This window comes from Spermophilus citellus (genome assembly GCF_964194105.1).
Source record: "Spermophilus citellus genome assembly, chromosome: 2".
Lineage (NCBI taxonomy): Eukaryota > Metazoa > Chordata > Mammalia > Rodentia > Sciuridae > Spermophilus > Spermophilus citellus.
In genome coordinates, this window is record NC_138183.1 from 194,823,113 (window position 1) to 194,843,415 (window position 20,303).

At 36.5% G+C, this 20,303-nt stretch overlaps 1 protein-coding gene across 2 annotated transcripts in view; it reads left to right on the forward strand.

The window, feature by feature from the left end:
* The window catches only part of FCHSD2 (FCH and double SH3 domains 2), a 272,647-nt gene that overhangs the window by 244,707 nt on the left and 7,637 nt on the right, over window positions 1-20,303 (forward strand). For both annotated transcript variants that reach the window (XM_081282330.1, XM_081282331.1), the window contains 2 exons: window positions 1,328-1,489; window positions 14,295-14,429. In XM_081282330.1, coding sequence (XP_081138456.1) covers window positions 1,328-1,489; window positions 14,295-14,429 — 297 coding nt within the window. The remainder of the gene's footprint in view (window positions 1-1,327; window positions 1,490-14,294; window positions 14,430-20,303) is intronic.

Below are 20,303 nucleotides of genomic sequence, written 5' to 3' on the forward strand. Positions count from 1 at the left end.
AGATCATTTATTATTAAAAAGTGGTTATTGAAAGGAAACAGTAGTTTTTAACTCAGTGGCACTGAATGCGTCTTAAGATTAATATCAACTGAAGTAGTATATCTCTTCAAAGTAAAATCTTTTCTTAGAAGAGCAATAGAAGTTACTTTATATAGGATACTCATTCAAAAAAATTATCAAACACTTATCAGAAGAATAGCACTGAATGTCAGTGCTCCAGTCATAAAGGAGCCTAGTTATATTTAAAAGGTCAGCAGTTGCACAGATGAGTATAAAGTAATGTGTATGCTACCACATTTTGAGTGGGTCTGTATAACCTGCCTTGGGAGCAGAGAAAGGGGTGTGGAGTAAGGAGGTGGGGTGGTCATGAAGATCTTCAGAGAAAGGATAATATTTGAAATGAATCTTGAAAGGTAGGAACTCACCAGACATCAAAAAGCAATAAAAAGATATTATACACAGAGGGACTGTCATAAACAGAGGCATGAGAGCACATGATATATTAGAGGAACAGCACATAGTAGTGTGGGAGCACAGGATGTATGGAAAGTAGTGGAAGAAATCAGTTGAATTTGAAAGATGGCTTGTTCCATGTTAAAATTTAGGTAATTCTATATTCAGTAGGCACTCCAGAGTTGTAGAAGTTTTTAGCAGGGAAGTGACATGATGAGACCATGCACAGCCTGTAAAAGATGGATTATAGAGGAAAAGAAAAAGACCAGGAGTTGGATTATAAGGCTGAAAATACTGGATTTCAGGATGTTCTGAGGGGTAGCCTTATTAACAGGGGGGAAAAAAAGCAGGCTTTATGGCATTTTTCCTATTCATAAGTTATATATTTTTTTAATTTTTTATACCTTTATTTTATTTATTTTTATGTGGTGCTGAGGATCGAACCCAGGGCCTTGCATGTGCTAGGCGAGCGCTCTACAGCTGACCACAACCCCAGCCCCTCATAAGTTATATTTGATGTGTCATCAGTACTATGCTCTTGAGAAGATACAGTCAGTCAAGGGCTGGAGGTGTAGCTCAGTAGTAGAGCACATGCTTATCTAGCACAAGACCTTGGCTTCAATCTCCAGCACATACCCCCACCCCCAATAGATAGATAGAAAGAAGAAGTATGCTATTGCCATGTTTAGGGGACTGCTCTTGTGTTTATGTTCTTTTCCTTTCTCCTCCTCTCTGCAAATGATAAATTACCTTTTATACCCAAGAAGAATTGCTTGTGAATATCAAGATTGTCCTAAATAAATAAATAGGAAATAATTTAATAATGAAAGGGGGAAAATGCCTTGATTTCTGATCATTTTCTTGGTTTCCTTAGATAATTAAGTTGAAAGCTGAAGCCCGGCTAGACCTGCTAAAGCAGATTGGCGTTTCTGTGGACACATGGCTAAAGAGTGCCATGAACCAAGTAATGGAAGAACTGGAAAATGAGCGGTGGGCCCGCACTCCTGCAGCCACCAGCAATGGCACACTACACTCGGTATGGTTTCTTTTCTTGGATATGATGGGCTTTCACTAAAGGATGAAAAAGAAGTACAGGAAAAAGAAGAGAGAAGATAAAATCAGTTTGTTAATTTTTTTTTAATGTGCAGAAAAAGAATACATTGTCACTAATGGGGTTATCAATGATTATCTACCAATCTCATTATTTATTCTATTCATGAAGTAAATGTACTTCTTAGCTAGAAGTAGTAGAATAGAAAACTTAACCTAGTCTTTCTGAAGTTTTCAGAGGTCATCTTTAGTGAAAATGAAAAACATTCAGAGTTGTAAAATCTTAAAGAAGTGTGAGTGAGGTGTGGTGGCAAACAGCTGTAGTCTCAGTGACACAGGAGGCTGAGACAAGAGAATCGCTCAAGTCCAGGAGTTCACACCTTGCCTGCACAACATAACCATACCTGTCTCAAAATTAAAATAAACAAATTTTCATCAGTGTGGAGGCTCAGTGTAAAGGTAACTCCAGCTCCCATAAGCTCTCATACTTGATTTCAAACCTCACCTGCAGTCTCAGAGGGAGACTGCAGGTGAGGTTTGACAGTCAAGGCTGGGGCACAAGCTTAAGTTTTCTTACTTCACATCCAAAGGTCTTTCCACTTGGATGTCATCCATTCAACTTTGGTTTGTCATGTTAAAGATCTAAGTATCAGAAAAGTTCATTGATTTCCCTAATACTACATAGGTGGATATGTGATGCATTCTAGTCAGACCTAATTCCTACTGCCACCTTGTTACCCATTACTCTCTCTCATCCTGTTTATTTCTTTAATGGTGTTATCACAGTTTGTACTTCTCTTCTTTGTTTTCTTTTGTTTATTGTCTGTCTTCCTCTCTGAAATATAATTGCCATATCTGCCTAGTTCATTGCTCTGCACAGCTAAATGTCTGGCACATAATAGATTCTTCATATTTGTTGAAGGAAGAAATGGAGAAAAAGATGGATACATAGGTGGGTGGGTGGAACAGTAGCAAATTAAAAGCTAAAATCTCCCAAGTTCTACTGTATTTGTAATGTTGTGTCCTTCAGAAATAAAGCGTCCTTGATAGAGAAATTGGCCAAAGTTTTAAAACATTCTTAGAAGTTTTGTCAGTTTTTTCACATAACATTCTGATTTTTTTAATGGGCATACACTTGCACTTTTAAAAAGTATTGTGTTTGGGTATACATTTAAGAAAACAAGATCTATTGAAGGTTTATTTTTATTTCACTATTAATGGTAATTCAGTCCAGGGGAAAAACCACACATCACCCAATGACTTTGGGGTTAGAAGAGCTTGCCATGTTTTCATTAGAACAGAGTTACTTCATGTCATGGAATATTTCTTCCTATTGCATCTTTTAAAAGATGTTAATTCCTATCTGCTTTAGGTTACTTTGTTGTATGGTTTATAATGTCAGCAAATTCTGGGCACAAACTTGCTTTTGGCTTCTACAGCAGCAGCACTGTTTCTAACCAATCAAACCCATGACTATCCTTGGACTAGCACCTCTTCTGACTAAACCACCTGAGCAGGTCCATATCACCTCACATTGTGCTTACTTCCAGGCAAATTGGAGGTAAATAAAATTTGTTTCTCTCCTCAAAGAGCTTACAAGCTGGGAGAGCAGACAAGACTTTCATAGACCTTAGTGATACGTAGCAGTGTGTGACTGGGCCACTGTGTGGCCGCTTGAAATTGCTTACCTCTATCATCAGCACACCTTGGGAAAGGTCACTTCTTTCTGGATTTCTGAGAGAATGTTAAGTTAAATGATTCTAAGATCTCCAGCTCTAAAATCTCATAGTTCTGTGACATGCAGCCAGAAAAGCTCAATACTAGTTAGAAGAAGTTTGCCTCATGCAGGAAATGTCATTTGAAGGTAGTCCTTGAAGAATTTTAGCAAGAAATAAAGAAGAAGGGCTCCTGGGTATAAAGGAGGGAAATGAAGGAGATGTGCATCTAGTGGTATGTAGACATCAGCTCATCTAGAGACATGTCGTAGTCTCTGGTGAAGGAAGTATTTTGCAATCTCATCCCACATTTTCCTTCTATCTAGTCAGTCTTGGGAATCCTATGTCTTACCTCTTCATTGAGGGATTATATTTTGTAGAAGATCTACTGACAATATAAATTAAAGAGAGATTCAGTCACAAAATTGTTTAATGAGGTCCCAATATTTATTTAACCTGCTTTTGAATAACATCTCTAAAATAATTTAGAGAGGATTGTATCTCTTCACACTGACAGCTAGCTGGCTGACAAATGTAAAGCAGAAGCACACATTCTAGCATCCAAATATTTTCTTCCATTATAGATGCCAACAAAAGCATTAGTCATCTAGAAAATGTGATTGATACTACTGGTAGACATTAACAGTATAACTGAAAATTGCCTTATAAAATATGTTTTTTCAATATACAGTCTATTTACCTTATAGAATAAGGAAGGAACTATACTTGGGTATTGACTCTTTGTCTTCTGCTTCATACGTGGTACAGAATATAAAACTGGGAAGAAAAAACAAGAATCTCAGAATATGGCAACACTGTTTAAAAGGAGAACAGTCAGCTGGTGTAAATGTTCAGTTGGTGGGTAACTGAAGAGCTTCCTGTGTTTGAATTGCTGCCAGTGACCCAGTCTGTCTTTATGTCATTCATCCCTCCTTTTTTTTTCTTTGTTTTCCCTTACTCAAAATCCACAACCAATTTACAACCTAACTTTTGAAATTATATTAACTTTATGATAGGAAAAGTCACATAACTATATTACAAAAAAAAAATTAGAAAACAGAATGGGGAGGCAAATGACCAACAGTTCCATAACACTACAGATAGCAATGTGGTATATTTTGTTCCTCTTTTCTTTCTTCATTTTCATGTAATTGGCAAGCACAAATTATATATATTTATGGTATACAACATGTTTTGAAATATATTCATTACTGATATATATATTTTTAATATATTTATCATAATTAAGTTAATTTTGTATTTTTCCAACCTAACATGCCTTGTCACTGGATGATCTTCATAATTATTCTTCCAGTGCCTGTACAGTATTACATTAGGAAGGCATAATAAAATTCACTTAAATGTTCTCTAACATGCTCATTATTTAGACTGCCTCCAAATTTTTGCTATTTTAAATAATATAAAACATTTTTACACATATAATTGGCTTTCCATATCCCTGAGTTCTGCATCCATGGATTCAACCAACCACTGATCAAAAAAATTGGGAGAAAAATCACTTCAATTGTGAACATATACAGACTTTTTTCCTCTTATCAATATTCCCTGAACAAAATAGTATAGCAACTTTTTTTAAAAATATTTTTTTAGTTGTCACTGGACTTTTATTTCATTTATTTACATGTGGTTCTTAAGATTCTAACCCAGTGCCTCACACATGCTAGGCAAGCACTCCCACTGAGCTACAACCTCAGCCCCAGTAACAACTTTTTACATAGCATTTACATTGTATTAGGCAATGTAAGCAATGATTTAAAATACATGGGAGAATGTGTGTTGTTTAATATGCAAATGCTATGCCATTTTATATTAGAGATTTGGACATTGATAGATTTTGGTATCCATGAGAGGTCCTGGAGCCAACCTGGATACCAACAGGTGACTGTATTTTTCCATATTGAGAATTTTTCCTGTAGTACAGATTTTCAGAGTGGGATTAGTTGGTCAGAGATTTGTAGTCCTTGTTTAATATTTTTTTCTTAAACTTTCTAATTATAGCTAATACTGTGTACTTGTCTTCCCTATCTTTAGCCACTTCCCCCAAATATTGAACAAAAGCAAACAATCAACTTTGTCGTGTAGCCTCCCTAAGAGTATGACGATTGAATATGAGAAGTTACATAGAAATTCTGACTCCAGTCATTATGAAGACCATGTTGAATAGTATGATTGAAATGCAAGGAAATTAATCTTTTTTTGTAATGGAAAACCTCTCAAATTTATTAGTAGATTAAATATTTTTAACCATTGAGATGCAGTTTAGTTCCATCAGCCCAGGTATTGCCTAATAGTTCTTGCAGTATAGAGGTTTTTGTTTTTGAATATGAAAATCTGTTTTTCGTTTAAGCTAATCCCAATGAAAAGAAACAGCGGATTTTTATAAATGCAAACTGTTGGAAACAGTTTGTAGAATGTGCCTACAAAAATCTTCAGTTGCTTTTGCATTTACAGTATTTCCAAATGAGCAATCGTGATTTTTATTTAACTAAACTCCATATTCAAAAGAGCCTACTCTTTTAGTGAAACTAACAAATCCTCAGTAGGAACAGCTTACTTCAGTAAGTATGCCTTGAGCCAGTCCTTCTTATGAGACCCTTCACTAGGTACTGAGAATTACTAAATTGAATATGTCTATTAAGTTAGTGTCCACAGATCAAGAGAACCAGTCTCACTTAATGACAGCTACAGCCAAAAGGTAGGCGAAAAGATGTACAGAATCTCACTCTGAGGGGATGTATACTATGTTCCTTGACTTTCTGCATAGCCATAATAACAAGTGCCAATCTAGCAATCCCATTAATGGGTACATATTCAAAAGAAATGAAATCAGTATGTTGAAGGAGGTTATCTACTTTCCCATGTTTATCACAGTGCTATTCACAATGGCTAAGATATGGAATCAACCTAAACATCCATCATCAGATTTCGGGGTTTTAAATTGTGGCATTTAGTTGGGCTCAATTGTGCATATCTGTAATTCCAGCAACTTGGGAGGCTGAGGCAAAAGGATCACAAGTTCAAAGCCAGCCTCAGTTACTTAGTGAAACTCTAAGTAACTTAGCAAGACCCTGTTGTAAATTTAAAAATAAAAAGTTCTGGGAATATGGTTCAGTGGTTAAGTGCCCCAGTACCAAATAATTAATTAATTAAAAATATGGCATATATATATATATATATATATGAATGTTGTTGAGCCATAAAAAGAATGCAGTCCTGTCATTCATTACAGCATGGATAAATCTAAAGGACATTATGTCAAGTAAAATAATCCAGGCACAAAAAAGATAAATATCGCACGTTCTCTCTTATATGTGAAATCTTAAAAAAATTATCTCAGAAGTAGAGTTGAATGGTGGTTCCTAGAGGTTGGGATGATTGGGTGAAGGTATATGGTTAAAGAAAATATGATCATAGTTAGAAAAGAATAAATGAGGAGATCTATTGTACAGCAAAGTAGCTATAGTTAATTACGGTATGTTATTTATGAAAAATATAACAAAAGTAGATGTCATATGCTCTTACCACAAAAATGTGAGGATAAATAAATTATAAAAAATGTATGTACATATATGTTATTACTAGAAGAAAAGCCATCAGAAAAGATAATGAGCTGAATGCAGTGGCAAACTCCTGTAATCCCAGTTACTCCTGAGACAGAAAAGGCAAATTTGAAAGCAGCAGAGGCAACATAATTTAAAAAAAAAGTAATGATATTTATCTCTACATAGTGGAATACTGTGTTGTTATTATCAACTTTATTTTGTTTATGATGACTTTTTTAGGAAATTAAGTTATTAATTCAAAGTTCTTAAAACTATCTCATCAATTATGATTTCTATGAAATAAAGGAATTAACTTATTTTCTTACAAGAAAAAAATAAAGTGCCTGACACAGTTTCTTATACATAGTACATGTTAAAAATATTTATCTGAACCTCAGAATAAGCCATTTACTCTAGTTCTGACAGGTGCATTACTACTCAACGGAGGGAGTTCACATTGATAGAGTGTATTATGACCCAGGTATTCTGCTAAATACAATCATACATTTTATATATATGTGCACAATTAATTAATGAGCACAAAAATCCTGAGTGTATTTACAGTTGAGGAGACACACTTGGGAGAATTAAATACCTCCTGAAGGCACACATCATATAAATGAAGAGAGGTGACATTTGAACCAAAATATAACTCCCTCTGAAGTCCTGCTCTTTATCAATTCTTTCACCATCTCTGAGTTCCCTTTCTTCCTCTAACTTCTATGATGTTTTAATAGCTGTGCATTCTTTTATTATTTTTTCATTTCTGAAGCATTTGTTGAATAATCATTGAATGTCCCATTTCCAATGTAGTTAATGGTTTTATAGCATCAAGTACTGTATGAAAGATGACATTAAAATTCCCAAGTTTTATTAATATTTTTAACAGCTTTACTGTCATAAAATTGACATACAATAATCTGCACATATCTAAATGTGCACAGTCTAATACATACAGACACATGTATACACCATGAAACCACCACCATTATAATGATGAACGTATCTATTACCCCCCAGAGGTTTCCTCATTTCCTTTGTAATCTGTCTTTCCCATCTCTCATTAGTCAACCAGTAATCCACTAGTGTTTATTTCTCAACATTTGTTTGGTTTCATTGGTGGATCTCTTTGTCTAGTTTGATGCCAGTACTCCACTGTCTTAAGTCCTATAAAATTATAAAATTTTGGGGAGGATTGGTTAACTTCTCTTAGCATTATCTTCTCCAACTGCATCCATTTACCTGCAAATGCCATGATTTTATTCTCTTTTAGTGCTGAGTAATATTCCATTGTGTATATATACCACAGTTTTAATCCATTCATCCACTGAAGGGCATTTAGGTTGGCTCCACAGTTTAGCTATTGTGAATTGTGCTGCTATAAACATTGATGTGGCTGTGTCCCTGTAGTATGCTGTTTTTAAGTCCTTTGGGTATAGTCTGAGGAGAGGGATAGCTGGGTCAAATGGTGGTTCCATTCCCAGATTTCCAAGGAATCTCATAGTGCTTTCCATATTGACTGCCCCAATTTGCAGTCCCACCAGCAATGTATGGGTGTGCCTTTTTCCCCACATCCTCACCAACACTATTGTTGTTTGTCTTCATAATATCTGCCATTCTGACTGGAGTCAGATGGTATCTTAGAGTAGTTTTGATTTGCATTTCTCTAATTGCTAGAGATGATGAATATTTTTTCATATATTTGTTGATTGATTGAATATCCTCTTCTGAGAAGTGTCTGTTCATGTCCTTGGCCCATTTATTGATTGGGTTGTTTTGTTTGTTTGTTTGTTTGTTTGTTTGTTTTGGTGTTTAGCTTTTTGAGTTCTTTATATACCTTAGAGATTAGTGTGTGATCTGATGTGTGAGGGGTAAAAACTTGCTCCCAAGATGTAACAATGGGTGCCCATCTGATGATGGTCCCCTAAGAATTATGTCATCTAATATAGAAAGAAAAAAAATTGTCATGTAGTAACATAGGCCTCTTAATTTGTGTAAGCATTCTCTGTGATGTTCACACCATGATAAAAACCCCTAACAATCTAACAATGCATTCTCAGAATGTAGTCCCCCATCTCTAAGCAATGCATGACTGTGATTGGAATCAACCTATACTATCTGTGAAGATAGGATTTGAAGAGGGAGACTGTTTAGGAGTCTTAAGGTATTCCAAGTAACAGGTTGGATTTTGTTGAGTAGAAATAAACACCATCCCCCCAAAATTTATAAAATGTTGAAGTCAGGGAGGATAAGTCCTCCAACTTTTTTTTGTACCAAGGATTGAACCCAGAGGCACTTAACCACTGAGCCATATCCCAGCCCTTTTTATTTTTTATTTTGAGACAGGGTCTCACTAAGTTGCTGAGGCCGGCTTTGAATTCACGATCTTTCTGCCTCGGTCTCCTGAATGCTGCATTTACAGGCGTGTGCCATCACACCTGGCTCCCCCACCTTCTTAAAGATGTTCTCAAAGTTGTTCTGGGTTTTCTAAATCATTTTTACATAATTTTTTTGTCAGTACTGGAGATTGAACACAGGGGCACACTATCATTGAGCTATATCCCCAGCTCTTTTTATTTTATATATTAATAAGTTGCCTGGGCTAACCTTGGACTTGATCCTCCTGCCTCAGCTGCTGGAATCACTGGAATTACAGGTGTGGTATGCCACCATGCCCAGTTCCAGATATTTTTTGTTACTGATCTCTTTTTTTTCCCCTTTCGCGCGTGCGCACGCGTGCGCGCGCACGTGTATGTGTTTTACTATGTATTGAACCCAGGACCTTGTGCATGCTAGGCAAATCCTCTACCTAGCTTTTTTTTTTTTTTTTTTTTTACACAGGGACCACTAAGTTTTACAGGCTGGCCTCAAATTTGTGATCCTTCTTCCTCAGCTTCCCAAGTATTTGGGATTACAGTCTACTTGCATCATCACACACAGCTGTTAGTGATTCCTAATTTGTTTCTGTTGTAGTCCGACATACTTGACATACTTGAATCCTACTAAATTGTTTTGTGACCCAGTATATGGTATATCTTGGTAAATGTTTCTCATGTACTTGCTGCTGTTAGGTGTTATGTTCTATAAATGTCAGTTAAGTCAAGTTGGTTCTTCTGTATCCTTACTGGTTTTCTGAGAACTCCACCTGATGCCCTGAGCCTTCTGAGGTTTTCTATTCTGTTAGGAGAGAACAGGAATTATTGTCAAATCTGTGTAACATCTGTGGATCATTTTCTCTAATCTATTTGGGTGGTTCTATTCTTAGCCACACATACTTTCTTCACATAACATGTACTGATCAGTACTCAGCTGAATACTTGAAGGTGTCCTCTGCAGATTTCCCATGATATCTGTCTATCTCTGTCTCTCTCTGCCACCCTCCTCTTCATCACTCTGCAGTCTCAACTCCAGCCACTTTGGCCTTCCTGAATTCCTTAAAACTATATATATACATACATACACGCACACATATACACACACACATATATATTTATAAATACATATTTATTAAATATTTTTAGTTGTAAATGGACACAATACATTTATTTATTTATTTATTTATATGTGGTGCTAAGGATTGAGTCCAGTGCCTCACACATGCTAAGGAAGCGCTTTACCACTGAGCTACAACCCCAGCCCTCTTCCATATATTTTGAACAGTTTTTAGTTAGTTTAGTCCCTGATATTCCATCTTGCTTGGAAGCAGGAATCCATTTTCCTGATACTTTTTCATATATTTCATAACTTTTTGTGTCATATTTGGAATAATGTTCACTGTGATCACTTCTCTGTCCACATGGAGTTCAGAGGTTCTGTTGTTGATTTTCTACAAGCAGCTGCCTTCCCCTGTATTGGGTATTATCAGATTCTTTATCTAGATTCTCCCTACCTCATAGAAACAATAAAAGCTAATGGTTTATTAAGTGCCTCCTGTGCAGCAAGCATGCATTAAGGGTTTTAAATGTATTACCTCATTTAATCCTTATGGTACCCTGTGAAGCAGTCATTAACTTCATTAGAGATATGAGATAATTGAGATGGAGAAGTTAAGTAGTTTGCCCAAGGTCACACAGGAGGTGACATGGTCAGCTCTCACACTCAAGTCCAACAGACTCAGAGCCCACTGCTTCCTAGAGAGTACTGCAAAGCCCATGGTGCCCATCTGAGGTTATTTTGCTGAGTACAAGAAGACCGCTACTAAAACCAACTCAAAAAGATTCTTCTTATCTGTTCTGGCAATAACAGTAAGCATTTTACAACATCTAAGGAAGGAAAAATACTATTACAGCTAGAAAAAAATCATTTTGATTGAAGTTCTGTCAAGTGACCTGAAGAAAAAGAATTGAGTGCAGTTCTTTAGATAATAGAAGAAGAATGTAATTTTAGAAATGCTGAGTCAAGAGGGTAGAGGAGGGGGCTGATGTGTAGCTCAGAGGTAGCATGTAGGAGACCCTGACTTCCATCTCCTCCACCACGGGGCCGGGGTGGGAAGGTGAGGGGTTGGAGCCAGGGCTGTGGCTCAGTGGTAGAATACTTGCCTAGCATGTGTGAGGCACTGGGTTTGATCCCTGGCACCACATACAATAAACAAATAAAATAAAGGTATTGTGTCCATCTACAACTACAAAAATATTTAGAAAAAAAATTTCTAAATATTTTTGTGAGGGTAGAAGAGGGGAAAAGGAAGAAATTATTCTGAGATAATATGATTTCGGAAGGTGCTGGAGCAGTGCAGAAGCATGTGTTGCTGTCACTGCAGCCTTTCATTCCCTTCCATAAGAACCAAAAAATGAACTCAAAATAGAGCAGGGAAAAGAATGTTTAGTGTCAACCATTGTTGCCAAGTTAAAATGTTTTGAATTGATTCCAAGTGCCATAGCACAGTACAATATTAACATTTTATATATATTTTTTAGAAATTTGTTCTACCTTCATTTTTATAAATGTATGAGCATTTTTTTATTTTATGTAATACCCACATTTTTTAAATGTTTATAACCTTTCTTAGAGTGTGAAGGGAATGTCTTATAGTAGTTGAAATATTTTTTTTAAGTTAGTGTTATGGAAATTTCTAGAACATCATCCTTATTTTTTGTATGACACCATTCCCTGTTGGAAAAAACAATAGAATCTGAAGTCTGAGATTTGAGAAGTCAAGATCTAAACTTATTTTGCCACTGGCCTGAGGGATTACAAATGAATAACTATAAGATCAGGCACAAGATTACCTCACTGACCTGTGGAGAATTTTCAGTAATAATTATAAATGAAACTATGTCAGGACGTTTGAAGTGGTGGCAGTAAATGTGGCAGGAAAAATGTCGTTTATTCTTCTAGAATTCCCTGCGGGTCTCTAGAATTTTTTAGGTATTCTTAAAATTTAGGAATTCTTAGAATTTTTTAAGAGGAGTCAGTTTAAAAGTATTAGTGATCCTCCTCCTCCCCTCCCCCCCTCCCCTCCCCCTCCCCCCCTCCTCCGTCCTTCAGTTGTAGGTGGACACATTACCTTTATTTTATTTATTTATTTTATGTGGTGCTGAGGATTGAACCCAGTGCCTTGTATGTGCCACTGAGCCACAACCCCAGTCCATCCCTCAGTTTTCTTTGTCCTGCACTCCCTTGACTGACAACTATGCTTGTGTAAATATTATTTATATTTAATATAGCACAAATGGTGCTGTAGATAAATACATTTTGAACATCCAATACTACTTTAATTAATATGCCTTTTAGCTATGGTGGGTAATATACCTTGAAACTCAGATTAGAAAAATATATATTTTCCTGTGTAACACTGCACAGGGGACTTTTCCTTTTGTGTCAATATACCTGTTTATCATTTAGTTATACCTGTTTATTATTTAGCATATAGTTCTATGACATTAAGTAAACTTCACAGTGTTGTGGCACTGTCCTCAGTATCCATCTCATCTTGCAGAAATGACTTCCCATTACTCACCGCAGTTCCTGACAATCACCTTTCTACTTTTTGTCTCTATGATTTTGACTCCTCTAGATATCTCATATAAGTGGAATTATGGGGTTTATTTTTTGTGACTGGCTTATTTCACTTAGCATACTGTCCTCTAAGTTTATTCTTGTGGTAACATTGTTGGAATTTCCTTCCTTTTTAAGACTGAGTAATATTCCATTGTATGTATGTACCGATTTTATTTGTCTTTTCATCTGTTACTGGACACATGGGTTGCTTCCACCTTTTGGCTGTTGTAAATACTACTACTGTGAACATTGGTTTACAATTTTCTATTCTAGTCCATGCTTTTAATTCTTTGGGGTTTCTACCCAGAAATGGAATTGTTGGATTATATGTAACTCTATGTTTAATTTATTAAGTAAACACCATACTACTGTTTTTCCACACCAGCTGTACTATATACAGTAACATTAACAGTGTACACAACGATCCAGTTTTCCACATCCTCATCAACACTTAATGAAAATAGCTTTTTGAAAATAGCCATCCTAATGAGTATAAAATGGTATATCATGGTTTTTTGATTTGTACTTTCCCAATGATTAAAGATGTTGGGATCTTTTCATGTGCTTCTTGTCCATTTATATATCTTCTTTAGAGAAATATCCATTCAGGTTCTTTGCCCTTTTTTTGTTGTTGTTGTTTTGTTGTTGCAGGGTTGGGAGGATCCTGGGGATTTAACTTAGGGGCACTTGACCACTGAGCCACATCCCCAGCCTTGTATTTTATTTAGAGACAGGGTCTCACTAAGTTGCTTACCACCCTTGCTATTGATGAGGCTAGCTTTGAACCCACAATCCTTCTGCCTCAGCCTCCCAAGCCACTGGGATTTCAGGTGTGCACCCTGCACCTGGCTGCCTATTTTTTAATTGGGTTGTTTTTTATTGTTGAGTTTTAAGCGTTCTTTATATATTCTGGATATTAATCCCACATCAGATATATGATTTGCAAATACTTTCTCTCATTCTGTGGGATCCTGTCATTTTATTGTCCATTGATGCATAACAATTTTTAATTTCGATGGTCCAATTTATTTTATTTTAGCTTTTTAAAAATTTTTTTGGGTACCAGTGATTAAACCCAGGGGTGCTTATCCACTGAGCCACATCCCCATCCTTTTTTATTTTTTTATTCTGAGACAGAGTCTCACTAGAACCTCAGTAAGTTGCTGAGGCTGGCTTTGAATTCAGGATCCTCCTTCCTCAGCCTCCCAGACCACTGGGATTACAGGCATGCACCACCATGCAAAGCTATTTTATTCTTTTGTTGCCTGTTGTCAGTCAGTATTTAACAATAAAAAGTGAAAGATACTAATAAATATTTCTTCTCTATTTGAAACATATTTTACTTTTGATTGTAAAAATGATCTCCATCTTATAACATGCATGCATGAACAGACCTATATAATCGAATAAGTAAATTAACATTTTGAAACAGTTCAATTTTAGGTGCTTTTCCTGTTTCCAGACATTTTCTTGAAGCAAGCAAACTAGCTAATGGTTTTTAATTTTTTTCTAGCTAAATGCAGATAATGAAAGAGAAGAAGGAGAAGAGTTTGAAGACAATATGGATGTTTTTGATGACAGCAGTTCCAGTCCTTCTGGTACCTTAAGAAATTATCCACTCACCTGCAAAGTTGTTTATTCCTACAAGGTTTGTATTAAGATATTGCTGATATTAAATTGTGACAAACCTAAAGATACATGTGACTGTGTCTACCCAGCTTCTCACAGGACGCCTAGCATAATGTTAGTATTCAGTTAATATCTAAAGCAACGAAACGTAATGATGAAGAGTTTAAGCTCTGATATTAGATTGAGTTAAATCCTGTCTCACTGCTTATGAACTATATGAGCTTACACTAGTCAGCCTCTTAATTTCTATGAGCCTCAGTTTCCTTATCTACATGATGGGGATAATATTGTAAAATAAATGTGAAGATTAAATGAGAGATTACCTTTATAGCAAAGCACTTGGCATAGTACCTAGTTCAGTAAATACAGTATATTCAGTAAATACAGCTCTTACCCTTACTCTTTATTGCCTGCTTGGCATAACCCCTCCATTAGAATGAACCTCAAAATTCATATCAAAAGAAAATTGTTTCACAAAGCAGTTTTTAATACTTTGCCTTTACTCATCCTAATATAATTCCCTCTTGTCCATATTGAGCAGGAAATCTGGATTAACAGATGCCAGAATTTCCAAACTTGGTTTGGTATAAGAGTTCTTACTCTCTCTCATCCTTTCCTGCTTTTCCAATTACTTTATATTCAACACAAAGTAAATGGTGTTTCAATTTTCCAGTTCCTTTCTTTCCCTCACTCCCACATCCAGTCTGTCAGCCAGTCCTGTTGTGCCCGCTTCCAAAACATATCCTGAATATCCACTTTTCACCATATTTACTGCTCTCATCTTTGTCTAGGCCGTTGCTTTCATTGTTATAAGATGGGGATGAACCCTCATAATTAGGCTTCTTTGACACTAGCTTTCCAACAATCCATTTTCCAGCTAGAATTATCTTTGACACATAAAGGAGTTAATTCCATTCCCTTTTCTTAAAAAAAAAAAAAAAAAAAAAAAAAACCCTTTTTAAGCTTTAAATGTTAATTCCATTCCTTTTCCTAAAAAACCCTTCCCAGCCCGAACTCTTCACTGGGATCTGTAATGTCTAGCCTGATCGAACTCCAGGCATTCTCCCCAGCTTTATGTCAGGCCATTCCTCCACTTCACACACTCAGTACATTGGTCACTCTGGCTGCCTTTCTGGCTTCAAAAGTACCAGGTTCCTTCCTGAGTACACATCTTTGCACTTGTTGTTCCCTCTGATTAGAACTGTGTCTCCCCATATCTCTGTTGACTGCCCTTATCTTCATTGTAGTTCAACTCAAATAACCTCCAAAGGTCACCTCAGCCACCTAAACACATAGCTCTTTACTACTCTATCCCATAACACTGTTTTGTTCATCATACTGATGTTCATCATCTGTCACTCAACTACGGAAATATGTTCTGAGAAATGCAGCATTTGGTGATTTTATCGTCATTCAAACATTGTAGAGTGAGCTTATACAAATCTAGATGGTATAGCCTAATAGACACCTAGCCTGTGTGGTAGAGATATATTATTTCTGTTCATCAGACCATGACAAACAAAACAACATGAGATTAAATTAAGCACAAGATAAACTCATGCAATCCAGAGATGCAATAAACATGACATGTACAAGGCTACTGTTGGCCAGCATAAATTGTTTTACAGTAAACTTTTTCTTTTAGTAAGTAGAGGATTACACACCAAAATAATGATTAAAAAGTATATTAAAGGGGCTGGGGATATGGCTCAAGCGGTAGCGCGCTCGCCTGGCATGCGTGCGGCCCGGGTTCGATTCTCAGCACCACATACAAACAAAGATGTTGTGTCCGCCGATAACTAAAAAATAAATATTAAAATTCTCTCTCTCTCTTTCTCTCTCTCCCTCTCTCTTTTAAAAAAAAGTATATTAAATATAAACTAATACCTAGTTGTTTATTATCATTATCAAATATTATATACTATACATAATATGGTGGATTTGTTTACACTAGTGATGCCATAGACATATGAATATATGTTATATTATGACATCATGATGGCTACAATGCTATTTTTTAATTTTTCATCTCCATTATAATTTTATGGGACCACCATATATGTGTGATCCAGTGTTGACCAAAATGTCATTATGTGGTACATGACTGTATAGCTCTTAGTGCCAGCCAGATTAAGTCTTACTTGTCTTCATATTTCTTTGCCTGGTTCCCCATTAAAGGCTTATGAAAGTATAAACTTTGTGTCTGTACCTTTTCTGTGTCATGAGCTCCTGGGAAAATGCCTGGCACACAGTGGGTCTTGGATTAATAATTGTGAAATTAATAAATGAATGACGTAAGGAAGGCATGAGCAAATGAATCCTTCTCTGGCCCCTATACTGATAGAGAAAGCAAGGGGAAAAGGTTAATGCTAAGGGATAACAATAAAATAAAGGTATCGTGTCCAACTACAATTAAAAAATAAATATTAAAAAAAAAAACAGCTCACATTCATCCATTGATCTATCACAGTACCTCCATTGATCTATCCCAGATACGTCTCTGTGAAACCAGACTATCAGAATCTATTTAGGGCTGAGTGCAGTGGTGCATGCCTGTAATCCCAGCAATTCAGGAGACTGAGGCAGGAGGATCATGAGTTCAAAGCCATCCTCAGTAATTAGCGAGGCCCTAAGCAACTCAGTGAGACCCTATCTCTAAACAAAATATAAAAAGGGGCTGGGGATGTGGCTCAGTAGTTAAACACCCCTGGGTTCAATCCTCAATACAAAAAAAAAACAAAACAATCTATTTAGTCAGTTAATCACTGAGCTAAAACTGAGTGCACAATATGTGATAACTTTTGTGATATAAGAATTAATATGACACTATCTCTGCCTTCCAGGAATAGACAGACTATGGAGTAGTTAAATAAATTTTACAGACAAGATGGCATTTAAATGAAATCATAATCTAGACTTTTCTAGGTAGAGAGAGAGGATAGGGAAAGGAAGGATCCTTCTAAGCAAAGGGAAAAGCAGATATGGAAACTGGGATGAGAGGATAGGGTGTTGAGAACAGTTTACTTTTGGATGTGTAGGAGCACTGAGAGGTGGGGAATAACAGAAGATCTGAAGGCATTTGCTGTCAGATAATAAAGGGCCTTGTATACTAGGCTCAGGAGTTTGGTTTTTATTCTGGACTTTAAGGAGATAACTCTGGACTTTGTGTAGACACTCAGGAGGATAAATTAGAATAGAGAGAGATCAGCTGGGCACAGTGGCCCAGGCCCATAGTCCCAACTACTTGGAATGGCTGAAGCAGGAGGAAGATGGCTTGAAACCGAGGTGTTCAAGGCCATCCTCATAGCAAAACTCCATTGCAATGAATGGAAAAAAGAGAAAGAGACTGACTTTGAGCCTAATCATGATTTCTGTGGCCTACACCAATAAAAAAGGACTAAATGAACCTGGTGAGAACACAGAAAAGCTATATTTAATATTCAGATTCAAAAGCTTTAAAAGTATTCATAACTTTTAACCTTATTAATATCCACCCTAAGGAAATGAGCCACAATATAGAAAATGTTTTAGATACAAAATATTCTTTCAGGGTTTGGGATATAGTTCAGTGGTAGAGTGCCTACCTAGCAATGTGTGAGGCCCTAGGTTTGATCCCCAGTACTGCAACAACACAAAAGTGTTCTTTCATTATCTTCTACTTTATAATACCTCACAGTTTGCTATGGAGTTCTGTAACAGACTGAAACATATTAGGACTTAAGGAGACATTGTGAGACCTTGCATATATTTAATAGGGACCACTTGCTGCCCGTAGTTGGAATAAGTGAGAAATACAGTCCCCGCCTTAAGTCATTCTAATAGGGAACTCATAAGGACTAGCAGCGAGCTAGAGCACCATGGTAGTCAGTGTGAGATGGACTCATGGAGTCTTAATGAAAGGAAGAAGCAACTGGCTCATTGCCAGTGGTCTGAGAAAGAGAGCTGGGCCACAAGTCATGAGAAGCTACTGCTTCTTTGTTCATTTCAATCTCTTCAATAACCCTACAAAGAAGATATTATCAGAAAACACCATTTATTCAACAAACAATTACTTGAGCATCTCTGTATACAAATACTTTGCACTTTCTAGGCTCTGTGATGTAGCACTGATCAAAACAGACAAAAATCTGTCTTTATGGCACTTATGTTCTGGTAGAAAAAAAAGAAAGAAAGAAAACTGAGACTCAGATGGTCTCTTGCCCATAGAAACAAGACTGAAACTAGACTTTTATACCTATAATAATCTAATCCATTCATCAGACAGGAAAGCTGGAACAGAGCAGGCCAGACAAAAGGAGCAGCCGGGTATAAGCATAGAAGCAAGAGAGACATGGTGCACCTAGACCACAGGGAAGAGTGTGCTGGTCCAGGGTATCCCGAGGCTCACGGGGACCAGACTCTAGGTCTTGATTGCCATGTAGAGGACAACCTTGTGCAACAGTTGTCATTGGTGTGTGGCATTGGCACGGTCATGCTAGTGTCTGCTTCTGCTAGAAGACTCCTGCTGCACTGGGCCTCAATGGCTGTTGCACAAGGACAGCAACATATCCTCTTTGCTCTCACACAGGGTAGAGACTAGTCTGGTTGTGTTGAGACTTTTTAAGTCTTGGCATGTAATTTAGGAAAACGGCTTTACTACAGAAGTACCTTTTACTGGTATATTCAGGACACAGTGTGGTTTCAGAGTAGCAAAGAAATTCCATTGAAAAAGCTATCAAGAGTAAATGTGGACCAACACTAATTATCTCATTCAACAATTTATCCAATGCTTAAATCCTGAAATTGCCCATATTTACCTCCTGTTGACTAATGATCTTGGCAGTGTCACATGGCCTTCTCGTATGCTGTCTTTTGTAGGATGCTGTTTTTGTATATGCTGAATTAATTATATAAAAAATATCATATAAAAAATATCCTCCAAGCTATTTGGCTTTTTTTATTTCAAGAACAGTAATAATTTACCTATCACTCTTCAGACTAAATGTTATAAAACATCTTCTTTTTTAATAGAGAATCTTTATCATATAGACTTAACTCATTTAATTCCAATTTTGAGATGCATTAAGCCTGATTTTTCTTTTTTACAAAGAATGCTGCACGTCCACAACCCAATAAATAATAAAGAACTAAATTATTGTCCTCAAAAAAGAATAATTGAGGCCAAAATTGACTCTACTGCCGTGTATAACTATAAAGAACAAATTTTTAAAAAGAGTAAATGAGACAATTTCTATCAGGTCCCCTCTCATCCTGCGGGAGTTCTGTCTCTTTTCTTTTCAATTAAATAAATCCTCTTTTACACTTAAAAAAAAAGTAAATAAGTGGGTTTCATATATTGACATAAGAGGTAATTTACTTAAAATCTGGTCTTGGAGTGGCTGGGGATATAGCTCAGTGGTAGAGTATTTGCCTAGCATGTGTGAGGTTTTGGGTTTAAACCCTAATGCTGAGGGGAGAAAATCTAGTCTTATAGTATTCTCTGATTTATCATCCATTTTCAAAACTGTTTTTGTCTTAAGGAGCTATGGTAGCATCAGAATCTGGGTTTTGATGAAATGTTTAAAGCTTGTGAAATGTGAAGTGAATCTTAGAAACTGACTGACTTTCTTGCCCAATTTTTGCTTGTGTAACTTGGAGATATTTTACACTTTGAAATTGTGAGATTTGAAAAACTATATGGTCTCAGTTGACAATTTTAACTGATCTTGGGACTTGGGGGAAGCTTTTAAGGCTTTTACTAGAGAGCCAGAAGATACTCACAAGCCCACCTGTTAATATGACATACAAGGCTCTTTAGGAAGCAAAGCCAAACAGACTCTCCAACCCCTCTGTGGAGCCTCTGAGAGTCTCCTCTCAGGTTTTGTGGTTCTAAGGGAAAATCTGGTGACTGGTG